Source organism: Culex quinquefasciatus, chromosome 3, assembly GCF_015732765.1.
Source record: "Culex quinquefasciatus strain JHB chromosome 3, VPISU_Cqui_1.0_pri_paternal, whole genome shotgun sequence".
Taxonomy (NCBI): Eukaryota; Metazoa; Arthropoda; class Insecta; order Diptera; family Culicidae; genus Culex; species Culex quinquefasciatus.
Window position 1 is genome coordinate 70,610,789 of NC_051863.1, and position 17,594 is coordinate 70,628,382.

General features: G+C 38.3%; 1 protein-coding gene across 7 annotated transcripts in view; it reads left to right on the top strand.

Annotated features, from left to right (window-relative positions):
* The window catches only part of LOC6037602 (hemicentin-1), a 135,269-nt gene that overhangs the window by 85,097 nt on the left and 32,578 nt on the right, over window positions 1-17,594 (top strand). For all 7 annotated transcript variants that reach the window (XM_038265695.1, XM_038265694.1, XM_038265696.1 and 4 more), the window contains 2 exons: window positions 12,218-12,315; window positions 17,388-17,455. In XM_038265695.1, the coding sequence (XP_038121623.1) occupies window positions 12,218-12,315; window positions 17,388-17,455 (166 nt within the window). The remainder of the gene's footprint in view (window positions 1-12,217; window positions 12,316-17,387; window positions 17,456-17,594) is intronic.

Sequence of the window (17,594 nt, forward strand, 5' to 3'; positions counted from 1 at the left end):
AGATCCGGCTTCAAAAAAGTACATAAATATCACTTAAGTGACCATATCTCGAGACAGGATTGCCAGATCTTCAATGTTTTAGACTCATTGGAAAGGTCTTTTGATAACCTAACCAACAATGGGTCGGATGGTGGTTCCGGACATAGTATACATACATTTGAGTGAGATCCGGCTTCAAAAAAGTACATAAATATCACTTAAGTGACCATATCTCGAGACAGGGTTGCCAGATCTTCAATGTTTTGGACTCGTTGGAAAGGTCTTTTGATAACCTAACCAACGATGGGTCGGATGGTGGATCCGGACATAGTTTACATACATTTAAGTGAGATCCGGCTACAAAAAAGTACAAAAATATCACTTAAGTGACCATATCTCGAGACAGGGTTGCCAGATTTTCAATGTTTTGGACTCGTTAGAAAGGTCTTTTGATAACCTATCCAACGATGGGTCGGATGGTGGATCCGGACATAGTTTACATACATTTAAGTGAGATCCGGCTTCAAAAAAGTACATAAATATCACTTAAGTGACCATATCTCGAGACAGGGTTGCCAGATTTTCAATATTTTGGACTCGTTGGAAAGGTCTTTTGATAACCTAACCAACGATGGGTCGGATGGTGGATCCGGACATAGTTTACATACATTTAAGTGAGATCCGGCTTCAAAAAAGTACATAAATATCACTTAAGTGACCATATCTCGAGACATGGTTGCCAGATTTTCAATGTTTTGGACTCGTTGGAAAGGTCTTTTGATAACCTAACCAACGATGGGTCGGATGGTGGATCCGGACATAGTTTACATACATTTAAGTGAGATCCGGTTTCAAAAAAGTACATAAATGTCACTTAAGTGACCATATCTTGAGACAGGGTTGCCATATTTTCAATGTTTTGGACTCGTTGGAAAGGTCTTTTGATAACCTAACCAACGATGGGTCGGATGGTGGATCCGGACATAGTTTACATACATTTAAGTGAGATCCGGTTTCAAAAAAGTACATAAATGTCACTTAAGTGACCATATCTTGAGACAGGGTTGCCATATTTTCAATGTTTTGGACTCGTTGGAAAGGTCTTTTGATAACCTAACCAACGATGGGTCGGATGGTGGATCCGGACATAGTTTACATACATTTAAGTGAGATCCGGCTTCAAAAAAGTACATAAATATCACTTAAGTGACCATATCTCGAGACAGGGTTGCCATATTTTCAATGTTTTGGACTCGTTGGAAAGGTCTTTTGATAACCTAACCAACGATGGGTCGGATGGTGGATCCGGACATAGTTTACATACATTTAAGTGAGATCCGGCTACAAAAAAGTACATAAATGTCACTTAAGTGACCATATCTTGAGACAGGGTTGCCATATTTTCAATGTTTTGGACTCGTTGGAAAGGTCTTTTGATAACCTAACCAACGATGGGTCGGATGGTGGATCCGGACATAGTTTACATACATTTAAGTGAGATCCGGCTTCAAAAAAGTACATAAATATCACTTAAGTGACCATATCTCGAGACAGGGTTGCCAGATTTTCAATGTTTTGGACTCGTTGGAAAGGTCTTTTGATAACCTATCCAACGATGGGTCGGATGGTGGATCCGGACATAGTTTACATACATTTAAGTGAGATCCGGCTTCAAAAAAGTACATAAATATCACTTAAGTGACCATATCTCGAGACAGGGTTGCCAGATTTTCAATGTTTTGGACTCGTTGGAAAGGTCTTTTGATAACCTAACCAACGATGGGTCGGATGGTGGATCCAGACATAGTTTACATACATTTAAGTGAGATCCGGTTTCAAAAAAGTACATAAATATCACTTAAGTGGCCATATTTTGAGACATGGTTGCCAGATCTTCAATGTTTTGGACTCGTTGGAAAGGTCTTTTGATAACCTAACCAACGATGGGTCGGATGATAGATCCGGACATAGTTTACATACATTTAAGTGAGATCCGGCTACAAAAAAGTACAAAAATATCACTTAAGTGACCATATCTCGAGACAGGGTTGCCAGATTTTCAATGTTTTGGACTCGTTGGAAAGGTTTTTTGATAACCTAACCAACGATGGGTCGGATGGTGGATCCGGACATAGTTTACATACATTTAAGTGAGATCCGGCTTCAAAAAAGTACATAAATATCACTTAAGTGACCATATCTCGAGACAAGGTTGCCAGATTTTCAATGTTTTGGACTCGTTGGAAAGGTCTTTTGATAACCTAACCAACGATGGGTCGGATGGTGGATCCGGACATAGTTTACATACATTTAAGTGAGATCCGGCTTCAAAAAAGTACATAAATATCACTTAAGTGACCATATCTCGAGACAGGATTGCCAGATCTTCAATGTTTTAGACTCATTGGAAAGGTCTTTTGATAACCTAACCAACAATGGGTCGGATGGTGGTTCCGGACATAGTATACATACATTTGAGTGAGATCCGGCTTCAAAAAAGTACATAAATATCACTTAAGTGACCATATCTCGAGACAGGGTTGCCAGATCTTCAATGTTTTGGACTCGTTGGAAAGGTCTTTTGATAACCTAACCAACGATGGGTCGGATGGTGGATCCGGACATAGTTTACATACATTTAAGTGAGATCCGGCTACAAAAAAGTACAAAAATATCACTTAAGTGACCATATCTCGAGACAGGGTTGCCAGATTTTCAATGTTTTGGACTCGTTAGAAAGGTCTTTTGATAACCTATCCAACGATGGGTCGGATGGTGGATCCGGACATAGTTTACATACATTTAAGTGAGATCCGGCTTCAAAAAAGTACATAAATATCACTTAAGTGACCATATCTCGAGACAGGGTTGCCAGATTTTCAATATTTTGGACTCGTTGGAAAGGTCTTTTGATAACCTAACCAACGATGGGTCGGATGGTGGATCCGGACATAGTTTACATACATTTAAGTGAGATCCGGCTTCAAAAAAGTACATAAATATCACTTAAGTGACCATATCTCGAGACATGGTTGCCAGATTTTCAATGTTTTGGACTCGTTGGAAAGGTCTTTTGATAACCTAACCAACGATGGGTCGGATGGTGGATCCGGACATAGTTTACATACATTTAAGTGAGATCCGGTTTCAAAAAAGTACATAAATGTCACTTAAGTGACCATATCTTGAGACAGGGTTGCCATATTTTCAATGTTTTGGACTCGTTGGAAAGGTCTTTTGATAACCTAACCAACGATGGGTCGGATGGTGGATCCGGACATAGTTTACATACATTTAAGTGAGATCCGGCTTCAAAAAAGTACATAAATATCACTTAAGTGACCATATCTCGAGACAGGGTTGCCAGATTTTCAATGTTTTGGACTCGTTGGAAAGGTCTTTTGATAACCTATCCAACGATGGGTCGGATGGTGGATCCGGACATAGTTTACATACATTTAAGTGAGATCCGGCTTCAAAAAAGTACATAAATATCACTTAAGTGACCATATCTCGAGACAGGGTTGCCAGATTTTCAATGTTTTGGACTCGTTGGAAAGGTCTTTTGATAACCTATCCAACGATGGATCGGATGGTGGATCCGGACATAGTTTACATACATGTAAGTGAGATCCGGATATATGTGAAAATACATTTTTATACATAAGTTTTGAACTACTTATCGAAACTTCAATCTGTATAAAACTCGATCTATGGGACCCTAAACCAAGTCGAATGCAACAAGTTCCGGTCAAATCGGTTCAGCCAGTGCCGAGAAACATGAGCTAGTTTGTTGGTCACATACATACATACACACACACATACACACAGACATTTGTTCAGTTTTCGATTCTGAGTCGATATGTATACATGAAGGTGGGTCTACGACGTTTTTATACAAAGTTCATTTTTAGAGCAGGATTATAGCCTTACCTCAGTGAGGAAGGCAAAAATGGTTTTGGTGGCGACGTTTTTTATTAATAATCCAATTGTTCATCATTTTCTGTTATTCATACATAAGCTATTGTTAAAAAAACACAATAGACTATTTTTAAACAAATAATTGATTTAACCTGCAATTATTCGAAATCATTCGTTCATTCATGAAATCCAGGTCAATGAATACTGAAAGTTCCAAAGGTATGCTCTTAATTAAAGTACATCCAAAGTATGCCCTCAGAATGCTTCAAGTATTTTAAATTAATGAAATACTTCCCTCACACTCTGTGCATGTGTAAATTGCATCCCAAACGAAAAATTTCCCCTCCCCCTCCTCCTCCAGCAAACCCTCACCCGCTGCCTTCCAATCCAATTACGTGCCAGTGGCCACCACCAACCCACTGCAGGGACCAAGGCTATCGATTGTCGTGTATAGCTGATTGCAGCCGGGAGAGCCCAAGTTTGCACATTATTCACCTTGTTTATCGTCCTCGTACTTGTCATGTGCCTGCCCACCCCACTTGAGGGAGGAGGGGGGAGGTCGCACTGCATTATTTCATTATTTATACTGGGCGCAAAATGTCTTCTTCACGTGCAGAAGGTACCCAGAAGGTAGCAAAAGAGTGGTGTGGCAGGAAGGTTCCTTTTAAATTCTCACCATTCTGCCCTAATTCGGCACGTACAGGACGTACTCTCGGATTACTTAAAATGGTCTCGACTCTGGCGTCTAATATGGACTCCTCTGTATGCAGCTCTGGGGGTTTGTGGACGAACGTGGGTGGTGTGTGTCTTTTCTTGGTCAACTCTTGGACCGGGAAGCACAGGGATTCCAAATCGTAATACAATCATATTCTGAAAATAGAAATAAAACTTGAAAGTAAACTTTAAAACACTGGATAATAAGACTGGCTGAGAATATTTCTCAAAGTCAGTTTCGTCAAAAATTGCTCTTGTTTATAAGATTTAATTCATTTTTGGAAGCACTGTGCAATCTGGCCGGCGGGCATCTTCAAAAAGTACGTTCCCAAAACAGTCGTAGATTCTCGGCTCAGTGAGCTGCAGAACAACGGTCCACCGGACACCGGGCGAACAACCTAGCAGGAGCTTGCCGGCTTGCATCTACAAACGGCTAAAGAGGCGATAAATCGGCATCCATTTGGTGTACCGACCACACCCACCACCTTCCTCGGGATTCGTACCTCCGAGAAGTACGTGAGAGACTCCCTCTTGCTGGTGGAGACACGTGCCGCTCTCGGGGTCATGGTGCAATCGGTCACCAAAACTAGGGTGTCTGTGTTCTGGCTAGCAGGACATTCCGATGACGAGAGACGAATGTCGGACGCCATTGATGGGGCTCATGTGAAATGGAGAATGTTCATCAACGGCGAAGAAATTTGATACGATTAGGAGCTCAATAAACGGTTGACTGATGATTTAATTGCGTGCTTGGGTTTGAACCAAGGATTATAAGGCAATTTTAGGTAGTTTTCCATGATTTGCCCAACAAAAAAACAACATCCAAGTAATTTTCTTCGTTTTCGTAATATGCCATTTTTTTTTTTTTTTTTTTGAGGATCGCTCCTTGTGCATATTGCATACAATTTCTGGAGCGACGAATCGCCATAATTTCCCTTACAAACATTGAAAAAAAAACCGAAAGGCCCGTCTCATTTTTTTTTATTCAAAATGCACTTGTTTCTGAACCCAAAGTTCAAGCAATCCCCCTCGAGTTGAGACAGCGCAGGGTTTTTTTTTTGCAGGACAGTGTAATTGTGGGTTTCGAGAACCGACTCCGTGGCTTAATGGTTACGGCTTCTGCTTCACAAGCAGAAGGTTCAGGGATCAAATCCCGGTCGGTTCCTTTGAAATTTGGATTCATGAATTTGAACTTTGACTATGAACAAAAATCTACGAAATCACTTAAAAAAGAACTTCTTCTTGTACATATTAACTCAAAATCCAATGTTGAGCAAATTTAACATTTTGAAGCTAAATACATATGCTCGTCAGTCACCTATATTCGGCATAGGGAGAGTTTGAGGCTCCAACATAACTGTACACAGAAAAAAAATATTCCTGTAAATTTACATTATTTATCATGTACCAAAAGGTATCATGATAAATGATGTATATTTACATTAGGTTCATTGGAAATTTACATTAGATTCATTGGAAATTTACATTAGTTTTGAAAATTTACATTAGTTTTGGAATTTACATTACTTTTGGAATTAACATTAGTTCAAATCAACTAATTCTGATAGGCCAATGGGAATGAGAAGCTCTACTTGGATTGCAGTAGGAAAAGGGTGTGGCCTATGTTCTATTTTAAAATGATTGAAGCGGACAGCAAAAGGAAATTCGGATTTTAAAAAGTTGTTTCACAGGTAGGGGACGCTTTCTCGTCGACGGCCAAGTGGAATAACGCTGGACTGGAATCGAACGGACGACGGGTAGGATGTTCGGTGTTACTACTGCTACCCGCTGCCGACTGAGCCATCTTCGCATTTTATAAACGAGCGGCTAAAGCATCAACTTGTTCAGGTCGAGGCTCAGGCAGTGGGCCAGCGAAGTATGAGAGCGATAGAAAGAGAGCCAAATATAACTATTTTTAGTTCGGGTAGTTTTGAAGTCACCGTTTCGCAGAAATACATTGGATATATGATTTACATTAAATAGGAATTTACAGGAAGCCGAACACGGGTAGAAATTCATCAGATTTGAGTTTCCATGCTCAACGTTTCCATTAGATTCATGATTTACATTAGATTTGGATTTACATTGCAGTTATTTTCATGACTTTTTACTCTTTACATCATATTTCAACATTATATTGAGTGATTTTACATAAGAAACAGTAGTTACGTGCTGTGTAAATTTACATATTTTTTTCTGTGTAGGCCATAAACTTACCAAAAACAGCCCCGCCTCGAGTAAGCACTAGAGTGTAACAAAAATGACTTTTTGGCGGGCATTCAAGGGTTTGTTCCGGTGGGCATACTAAGCCCAAATCCAAAATATGAGTTTGATTGGACGTAACAGGAGCTGGCGCTTTCCATTTGAATTTTAAATGGGATTTAACCCGTAAAAAAGATTTTTTTCAAAAATGTTACTTTTTGAGGCGTTTTGGCCACTAAAGCGTTTATTTTCAAAATCATTGACGTGTAGGCCAGATCCTTGCGTATCTTTTGGTATATATAACATTGAAATTTTGAGTACCCTGTAGCTCGGTACAGCCCTTCAAAGTTTGGCATTTTTTTGAAAAAATGACCCCAGCGACGCCTATCTTTTTTGCCTACACGCCAATGATTTTGAAAATAAATGCTTTAGTGGCAAAAAAACATAAAAAAGTAACATTTTTGAAAAAAATCTTTTTTTACGGGTTAAATCCCATTTGAAATTCAAGAGCAAAGCGCCAGCTCCTGTTACGTCCAATCAAGCTCATATTTTGGATTTGGGCTTAGTATGCCCACCGGAACAAATGAATGCCCGCCAAAAAGTCACACTTTAATGCCCGCCAAAAAGTTTTTGCCCGCCAAAAATTTTTGTTACATCCTAGTAAGCACACAAATTTATGTCATTTACTGGCCAACAAGATCAAATTTTAATCAAAATTTGTATTGCATCACGAAACCTGGCAGAAAAAAAACTATTGCACACTCATTCGCACAAAAGATGAGAGCTCAACCACTTAACGAAAGTCGTCTTTTTACTTGCGCTAACGTTTTCACAACGCTTAAGATATAATCCAACTACTGGAAATATGCTCATCTAAACATGGTTCTGGATATCACTTGAAAATTATCCCGAAACATGTAACTAATTCGAACGATCTACCGACAGAAACAAACGCCCTGAGTCACTTGACATTTTACCAAAATTCACCTATTCTCGTCAAAGGCTGACAAAAACCGAGCGAGAAGCGAAAGCAAATAAAGAACAAACCAACAGCGCGTGTAAGAGTGAGCCAGTGATGCCCGGAAACTTCCACTTGATACTTTTTTTTTACTTTCATCCCAAAAATTTTGTTTCAAATAACATGATCTGGCAACCACAAGCGAGCGCTGAAAGAAAAATAAATTAGGCCGATAAAATAAATTTCTTGAACAACATGGCTGTTCGCGCCGAGGTCGACGGTACGTTGCCGGCGAATCGAGGGTTTCTTCACCCGTTAGGGGCGATCAACCGGGATAGAACTTGGGGGGATTGGGCCGCTGTTCTTCGTCGGCGAGTGTGGCGATCGTCTAGAGCCAGCAGCGTGCACTTCAGGGGCGTTAGGGGACGGTTGCTGGATCCACTTGGGGGGACAAATCACCAGGCCACAGAATCTTCTGGACTCTTCTCGTGTCCAAGCACATCAGCACTTATCGGGTTGTACGAACGAAGGCTTGCCGCGACCAAGGGAATGATGGAAAGAGAGGAATCACAAATCCGTATAAAAAATTTCAAGATTTTTCAGGTGTAAACCGAAAACGCGATCAAAAATTAAAGTGGATGAATAAGGCTTTTAACTGCTTACTTAATTGTCGGTGTACAGGACGCCGCACTGTTTAATCATTTTCTGACGTACATTAAATTTTGCAGTCCAAACCCAGTCATTGAATTGGAAAACCAACATTCTTTTTCAAATTTTCTTTTCTTGATTTGTGTGCACCTACGTCGAAGACCAAGATTGTTTACTCTTTGCTCTTTGGTCTGACAGTCTTGGTCTGACAGATTTGGTCTGACAGCTTTATCATGGATTTTGGTCTGGCCTAGGCGAGGGATAGGACACAGCACCTTCCTGGCCGCGACGGCTACGGCACGGTTCTTCCCGAAACGGTGAGATTTTACCCGAGACGGCGAGGTTCTTCTCAGGGCGGCGTGGCTTTTTCGCGAGACGTTTGCTCGTGGATTAGTGCGATCACCCTCGTATCGTGGTTAAAAGCATTAGTACACATAGAAGATTGGAACTCACTCTCACGTCTCACATGAGCTGTGAGTGTGTATTGTGTGTGCATACTATCTTGAGCGAACAACAGTGTGTGATGCTCAAGCGAGACAAGACTGCTAGGGATGTTCACTTTGATCTCTTACAATGGCATTCACGACAGACGAGAAAAGATTTTGAAAGTATTGTTTTAAAATGCTTTTCAAAGAAATTGGAAATTAAATTAATCAGAAATGTCAGTCAAATTAATCAGAAATGTTCAGAAAAAGCTGCTTTCCTGGTTGGTGTACTTGGTTTTAGTAAATTTCAAGGAAAACCACGGTTTATCGACATCATCCAGACACTTGAACTTCTTGAAGTGATGGGGATGGGTATATTTCCCCTTACTTGCAAACAATGCACCCAATCAAAATACAGAATCATATAAAAGTCATTTTTGATTCCAAATCAGATTATAAATCATTAAATTAATTTCAAATTGGATTTGATCATATATTCGATACATTTGAGCAGCAATCATTTATTTAAAAATACATAGGTCTGGTATCAGCTTTTGCAATTTACTTAACACTAGCTCAAAAAATGGCTATATTAGTTAGTTAGGTTTCTACTTTAGTTTACTAAAATGAATAAAATAAAATAAAATATGAAAAACGGTATTCTTAGAATGAAAATTTTATTGATAAAAAGTGAAGATAATTTTTCCTTGGACTTATTATTTCCAGAATAGTCCTAATCATAATCAATAACTTACAACCTTGCTGAAGACACCATATCGATACAAAAAAATTTATTCTTAAGGTACAGATTTTTTTGCATGGAATGTCTAATAACAAAATTGTTCTTTTAACATGCGGAATGCATCAAAATAGTTACGTTTAAATCAGTAAATGCAATAATTAGAATAGTTTTTCTGCTACCGTTAGTGGAGACTATGAGCCAAAAACGATACAACAATCGAAATGTGTAAATAACGAAAATATTTGAATTGGTATGGAAAAACTTTTAAATTAGATATGCTATTAGATACCAACATTTTCTAAAAATAGAGTTCTTTTAAATGAAAAGTCAGAGCGAACGCATGTGTGCCTTTAATGTCAATCGGTTGGAAATTGACCCAATCTGGTGACATTGAGTCAAATCAAACTAAACGATGCTCAAATACAAATCATTCAACAATGCTACTTGTTCGAGGGAATCGTTTGTCATGCTACAATTTTGGTAGTAAACATTTAGGTACTTTACGAGAAATTTCAGAAAGTAAATTAAAAGGAAGATTTTTTGAGAGGTCGTTTTTGCAAAAAACGTTTTTACATTTTAGACAGCTGCCAAAATGACAGGATTTGTTCTAGGATATCCCTTTCACAAAAGAACTAAGTTTCCTTAAGAAAACCTGAAAAATTGTACAATCCGAGAAAATTATTTTGATCCAATCTCACCCCAATCCAAATGTCAGTCCCACTGACCGTATTTGAATAAAAAAAATGACTTAATTTTTATAGAAATCATTTAACAAGCTCATACAAAATAAGTGTGCAAACATATGAATGCCTATATGTCAATAAGCGGTTTACGATTCATTTGAAGTTTTTGGAAATCTTGTAGGTATCAAAAATTATTTTCACAGAATAATAAATACGCTGTAAATCTTTGGTTTGGAATGTGCGTTACTTTCGATTATTAATGTTTTGCGCTAAGTATTGCAAACTTTGCACCAATTTCTCCACCTGTGCAAATAATATCTGCACACGAAATATTTGCACACTAAGAATCATACCCCCTCGTTGAAATCAGCAACATTTGATGGCGCAAATTTTGTTCCAGGATTAGGCCAAAAATACAAATATTTTCCAATGTAATTCTAACCCCGTACAGAAAATTGTCTGAAAAAGGGCTTTTCATTAAAAAAAAACGGTGTTATAATTTCTATAACTATAGAAAAGTTTTTTTTAATGTGATTATGAAACCTGAAACCTTTTCATATTAATTTTGAATGTGTTCAAAAAGCTTATATAATATTGCAAAGCATTTCAACTATTTCTTGAACGGCTAGAACCACCCTGGGTACCAGTCTACACTCGGGTAAATCTACATACTACATTCACACGAAGAAGCCTTTCAAAAGTGTGGGAGCTTTGCTGGTTCTCGGCAATGGTGCTAAGCTTTAAGGCGCTACTGCTTGTTACACACCGAAAAGAAAGTGCATTTGGGGAGGGAAAAACAATGAAAAAAATAGTTTTCTTAAAAAAAAAGAAAAGGGATAATAGTTCTAAAATTAGATTTTTCTACCTTAACATTAAACGCAATCCATTTTGATTTTTAAATAATGTTTACTGTGTACCCTTGGGGGGTTGAGTTCTCCCTACTGGCCCTGCTGGGTGCCGGCGTAAATTGCACCTAATGTGTGCATAAAATTTTAAAATGAACCATAATTTATTTCAAACATGGCTGAAAGGTAAAGGCACACATATGTACCCCATTTTTGGGTCGACGACGTTCGGTTTGTGTGGGAGGGGGAAACTTTGCGGCCAAATCGTGTGTATGTTCCGGATTGTGCGCCAAACCACATGTTGGTGTGAAGTGATAGAAATGAAGTTATTGGCCGTAAAGTGTCGAATTTTCCGCAGGGATAGCCACGAACTGGTCAGCTCAGGGAGGGAGCAAAAGGAGAGTAAAATGGTCGTTTTCCTGCTCTTTTGGGATGGACGAGGAATTTTACTTTTCGGTGTGTGGTGGATGAAGACTCAGGCAGAAGAAAGCCACACTAAGCCATGTTATAGATTGGCAGTAATTTGATAATCATTATTTTCTAATGTCATCTGGGATGAAACACAACATATGAAGTGAATTGATATAAATGTTTCAGCAATGTTTTAGCAAAATCAAAATTAATGAATTAATAAAACAATTTTAAATAAATTGTCCTGGAGCTTGTAGGAGACATCTGGGACTGTCATCAAAGGATTAGAACGCTTTGGGTCTGGTGAGATTTTTACAATATTTGTTTTTTAACCAATTTTGCATTTCAAACATGCGTATAATTGTTTAGCAAAATCTGCAATCTACTTCTATAATAATGCTCTCTCTTTTTATCAGAAGCTGAAAAGACAAAAAACAACGAGTCATAATTAAATAACCCAAAAAGAATTTAAGTTAAAACAATGCAGCCTCTGCTCATGCTGAAGAAATAGCAATTTTATTTTGAATATAAAAAAAAAACAGAATATTTCAACGCAAACATCATTGATCAACCAAATGCCGTCGGGATGCATCCATTCACAAAAGCACCTGATAACCTTCCGCACTGCATCACTGAAATTTCAATCAATCATCTCATCGTTTTGTGTCATTCTTCATCCCTTTTTCCAGACTCCGCCAGCGTGATGGTCCACGTGATCAAGGGCGAACATCCGGCGGCGATGCAGCACGGCATCAACAGTGCCAGCATCGTACACAAATCAGAACACGTAAGTATCCTCCAACCCACCACTCCCACCAACACCCACGCAACAGACTATAGAGATGTATCGATTGATTGATGATGCTGCCGGTCAGTGTGTCACTTTTTCCGACCCGGGTTTTCCTCTGTGGCAGTGTGTGTGTTGCCCACTGCCGATAAGCATGTGTTTATGAGAGAGTGTAGTTTCAATCAACAGGGATTATGGTTCAGCATAAGCACTAAGTACCACGCACGGTGCGGCCAGTTTAGTGCAGCCATTGATCCGCAATAATCGTGAAATTACATTTGCTCATACTATAAACTCAATTAACAATATTCCTAGAGTTTCCACCCGCCCCTTGTAGCCTCAATGTACACACAAACATACACACCCACACACAAACTCCAGCAAACGCCACCAGATCGATATAACTCAAACATGTAACTAACACCAATCGGTAACGCTTCTAAATCCAATCACGGAACATTATTGCCGGAGTAGATAGTCTACACAGCTAAAAAAAATCACAACAAAATCATGCGTGAATTTAGTCTAATTTTGGTTGAAAAGTGACTCCTTATATCATTACGGAAATTATAAAAAAATTAAAAGGCCTTTTTTCGTATCCTCAAATTAAATCAGATTTTTTTTTTCGATGTGTAACTCCATCCATGGCCGTATTATCTCTTGCACAGATACGGTGGTGTAATATCAAAAAAAAAGGGTGGCTTATATTACAGTCCAACCACAATTATCCGACGTGTTTTTTTTTTTTTTCATGTTTCCTTTCAGGGATTTTACCTCAGCAGCCATTGCAATGGGCAATGGCATTCGTCCACACTTTAATGTCTTTAAAGCATATTTATACGAAATTTTCAAATCTTCTCGAAGAAGAGAATTTTCATAAATGGTTATTAGGGTGGTCCAAATCCGGACTTTTTCGGGGCTACCCCCTGAAATCAAATATTGATCCATCACTAGGCTAAATTCCAAATTTGAGCTCATTCTGACCACGGGAACCCCTCCCTCTAATCGCTTGAAGTTTGTATGGGAAAAATCGTCAAAATGTATGGAGAAAAGCAACTGTTTCAGTTTTTTACCTGTGGAGGGCGTTAAATCTTCAATAATTCTCAAATGTAGGACCTTCGTTAAATTTTGAACAACTTTCCCGAAGACACCATATTTTTAGTATTTTTGCTGAAAAATTATTAGGTTCTGAAAAAAATCATTGTTTCTAGGAAGTCTCTAGGGACGTCTGCGCAGAAATGGTCACTTTCAAAAGCTAATAACTTTCCAGCAAAAAAATCCAAAAAAAATCGTGTCTTCGGGAAAGTGTTTCTAAATTTGACGAAGGTCCTACATCTGATAATTGATAAAGATTTAACGACTATTGCGCCCTCCACAGGTAAAAAACTGAAACAGTTGCTTTTCTCTATACATTTTGTCGATTTTTCCCATACAAACTTCAAGCGATTAGAGGGAGGGGTTCCCGTGGTCAGAATGAGTTCCAATTTGGAATTTAGCCTAGTGATGGTTCAATATTTGATTTCAGGGGGTAGCCCAGAGAAAGCCCGAATTTGATTATCCATTTTTTGTGTATAAACAACAGAATAAAAATAAGTTGCTATTTTTAAGAGTGTACAACTTTTCCAAAGACATTACATCGATCAGTTCTCAAGCTACAGATTTTTGAATGTTTGAATATCCATTTTGTATGGAATCCAACCAAAATTATATGGTGACTAATGTGAAAGAAGTAATTATGAAAAATGTCAATTTTAGTACACATAAAATTTCATTAAAAAATGGATTATTCTTGCAAAAATTTATCATGCAATAACGCAAATTTACCTGATTGAGGAAACCCTAGATTGCTTTCCGATTACTTCGGAGTATTCAAGGTATCAACTTCTGGCTAAGCGACCAAGACTAGTAAAATTCACTAGGCCAATTTCCTTTCAAATTGCCAAACAATTAGTCATTTTATTTTTATATTATCGCTTTTGGATATCATCCAGGTTCAATATTTAAAGATAGTTTAGGCCAGGGGTGCCCAATCTGTTGGCCTGATTTGATTTTTCTGAAGCAGTGGTGAGCTCTTGATTTAATAAAAAAATCTTGTAATCAATATTTACGAACAAAATATAAAAATTTCTTAGATCCAGTTCAGATATTTCTGCTCTTGATTTTATTTATCTTTGAAAAATATTTTCAACGATCTTAAAATTTGCTTACATTTATGAAACCTTTTTTCAAACAATATTATACTTCGAAAAGCTATTCTAAAAACATGAAATAAAACTTATTTGAGGCACACTTTCCTTCTCACTCCTTTAAAAATATCAGTATTATAACCTTTGCTTCAAAAACTGTTAAACACTGAATGAAGTTTTATTTTTATATTTCTTCTGTACATTTGTAGCTGAGAATCAAAGTTTTTTTTCAAATTATTCACTTATTAGCGAAATGAAAAGATTTATTTGCTGTTGGTGTTTGCTCATTCAAAAAAAAATTACACTCGAAATAAATAATTTGAAAAGAAGCTAATTGAACAAAAAACAATGTTTTAAATTAAAATCCCAAAAAGATAAAAAAAAATCAATATTTGCTCTCAAAATATGAATATTTTGTATCATAAAAATAAAAACGTTACTTAATCCACCCTTAGGTGGTTGGTGCCTTCCTCACATTTAGAGGGTAATGCTATCCAAAATAGATACAAAAGGACTTTTTTTTTGTAAAATCGCGATAACTCGTGATGTTTATAAGCAAACCCCTTTTGTCTATGTATTAATTTTTTTGTAATTGTCTGCTCTACAACTTTGTAGAACATTATAACACTCTAAAAAATAACCCTGCAAAGTTAGAAAAAACACGAAATTTTAAAATGAAAAATTTTGTTCTAAATGAAAAAATGACCTAATGGTCAATGTAGATTCGAAAAGTACATTAAATTTCCCATAAAATGACATGTTCCAAAATTTTTAACAGTCGAGTAACGGAAAATGGGAGAATTTTTAAAACTTTTTAGTGTTTTTTCGATGAAAAATAAGTTTTTTCGGAATTCTGAGTACGCCATCAAATCGGGCGTCTAATTTTACATAAAAGTCCCTTTGACACCAAATTTCTATCTCATCACCGTTTCAGGCTGCAAATTATTGAAAACCCCTCTTTTTTCGCATGTTCAAAAATGGAAGGGGTCGTACCGCCCCTCAATCACGAGATATCAAAAAACAGACCTCGGATTCGTGATCAGGGACAAAAGTTACCCCTTAGGACAAAGTTTCACGCAAATCGAAGAGGGGTCGAGGCAACTGCTGTGTGAGTTGGCGGAGAATTATTCATTCATACCATCAGATTGGGTAGTCAGATCTTCATCATTCAGGGCTCTAATGTGCTCTTCAATGTTTTGAACTCGTTGGAAAGGTCTTTTGATCACCTATCCACAGATAGATCGCATGATAGATCCGGATAACGTTTTCATCAAAATAACTGAGATCCGGCCTTTAAAAAGTGCATAAATAGCACTTAAGTGCGTATAACTTTTGATAGGGTTGTCAGATCTCCAACCTTTTGAACTCGTTGCAAAAGTCTTTTGATCATCTATCCAACGGCAGGCCGCTTGATAGATCCGGATAACGTTTTCATCAAATTATCTGAGATCCGGCTTCTAAAAAGTTCATAAATAACACTTAAGTGCTTATAACTTTTGATAGGGATGTCAGATCTGCAATCTTTTGAACTCGTTGGTCTTTTCAACACCTTTCTAAAAATGTATAATATGACAGGGTTTCTTACAAAAACCACCCTTTTTACAATCTTTCGGACTATTGATAAAATTGTTTTTTTTTAACATAACTTTTGAAGTACTTAACTAAACTTTATAATTTTCAATAGCGACTTATGGGACCCCAAGACGGATCGAATGAGACCAAAACGGTCCAAATCGGTTCAGCCAGTGCCGAGATAACCCAGTGCAAATTTTTTTGATCAGCATCCCACACACACACAGACATTTGCTCAGAATTTGATTCTGAGTCGATATGTATACATGAAGGTGGGTCTAAGAAGCCAAATTAAGAATTTCGTTTTTTAAGCCGGGAATCGTGGTGTAGGGGTAAGCGTGGTTGCCTCTCACCCAGTCGGCTTGGGTTCGATCCCAGACGGTCCCGGTGGCATTTTTCGAGACGAGATTTGTCTGACTACGCCTTCCGTCGGATGGGGAAGTAAATGTTGGCCCCGGTCTAACCTAGCGGGTTAGGTCGTTAGCTCAATCCAGGTGTAGGAGTCGTCTCCCTGGGTCCTGCCTCGGTGGAGTCGCTGGTAGGCAGTTGGACTAACAATCCAAAGGTCGTCAGTTCGAATCCCGGGGTGGATAGAAGCTAAGGTGTAAAAAGAGGTTTGCAGTTGCCTCAACAACCAATCCTTCGGACACCTAGTTTCGAGTAGGAATCTCGCAATCGAGAACGCCAAGGCAATGCTGTAGAGCGAATAATTTGATTTTTTTTTTTGTTTTTTAAGTGATTTTATAGCCTCAGTAAGGTGAGGAAGGCAACAAATACTTAAAACTTAAAATGTTACTACGGTAAGCATCGGTCAACAATATGCTTATTATCAATTTTATTTATAAATAAACTATCAAAATCTACTGCACAAAAAAATATTCTAAATTTTATCAGATTGCATAAAGCTACAAGTGGTCTTCAAAAACCAACGGAATATGTTCGAAATACAGCATATTTTTTGTCACCCTATCAACTCACTGTTCTCCGGCCGGATCCATATCGCCATTTATCTCGTTAGCGATCTGATGACTGGCCCACATCTGAACTCACACAAACACTTATCCACATACACACAAACACACAAATAGAACGGTAAAATAATTTACTAATCAAGTTTCCGTCTGTTGCTTTATCGGTATCCCCTCTCTCTCTCTCTCTCTCTCTCTCTCTCTCTCTCTCTCTCTCTTTTCCTTTCACGGAACTAATCACCGGTACATCTGACCATCGTCCACCGTATTGCCGGATGCTGGATGCTGCTGGACCACTACCCACGTGGACTATTGACCCACACTCCCACACACCCACCACCCACAGATCATTCGTGCGCTGGTGGTCTCGCTGGTTTGCTTCCAGCTGCTGCTGGTCAGCGTGCTTCCCAATAGGTAAGCTGTTTTGCAAAGTGATTAATTTACTTCGTCGGTTACGTTGGTTGGCGGCGGTTCCACGAGGTTGCAGGATGACCTCCAGGGTTGACCGGTCGAGTGCGGAAATCGAACTGATGGATTTTCTCATTTGTGGGAA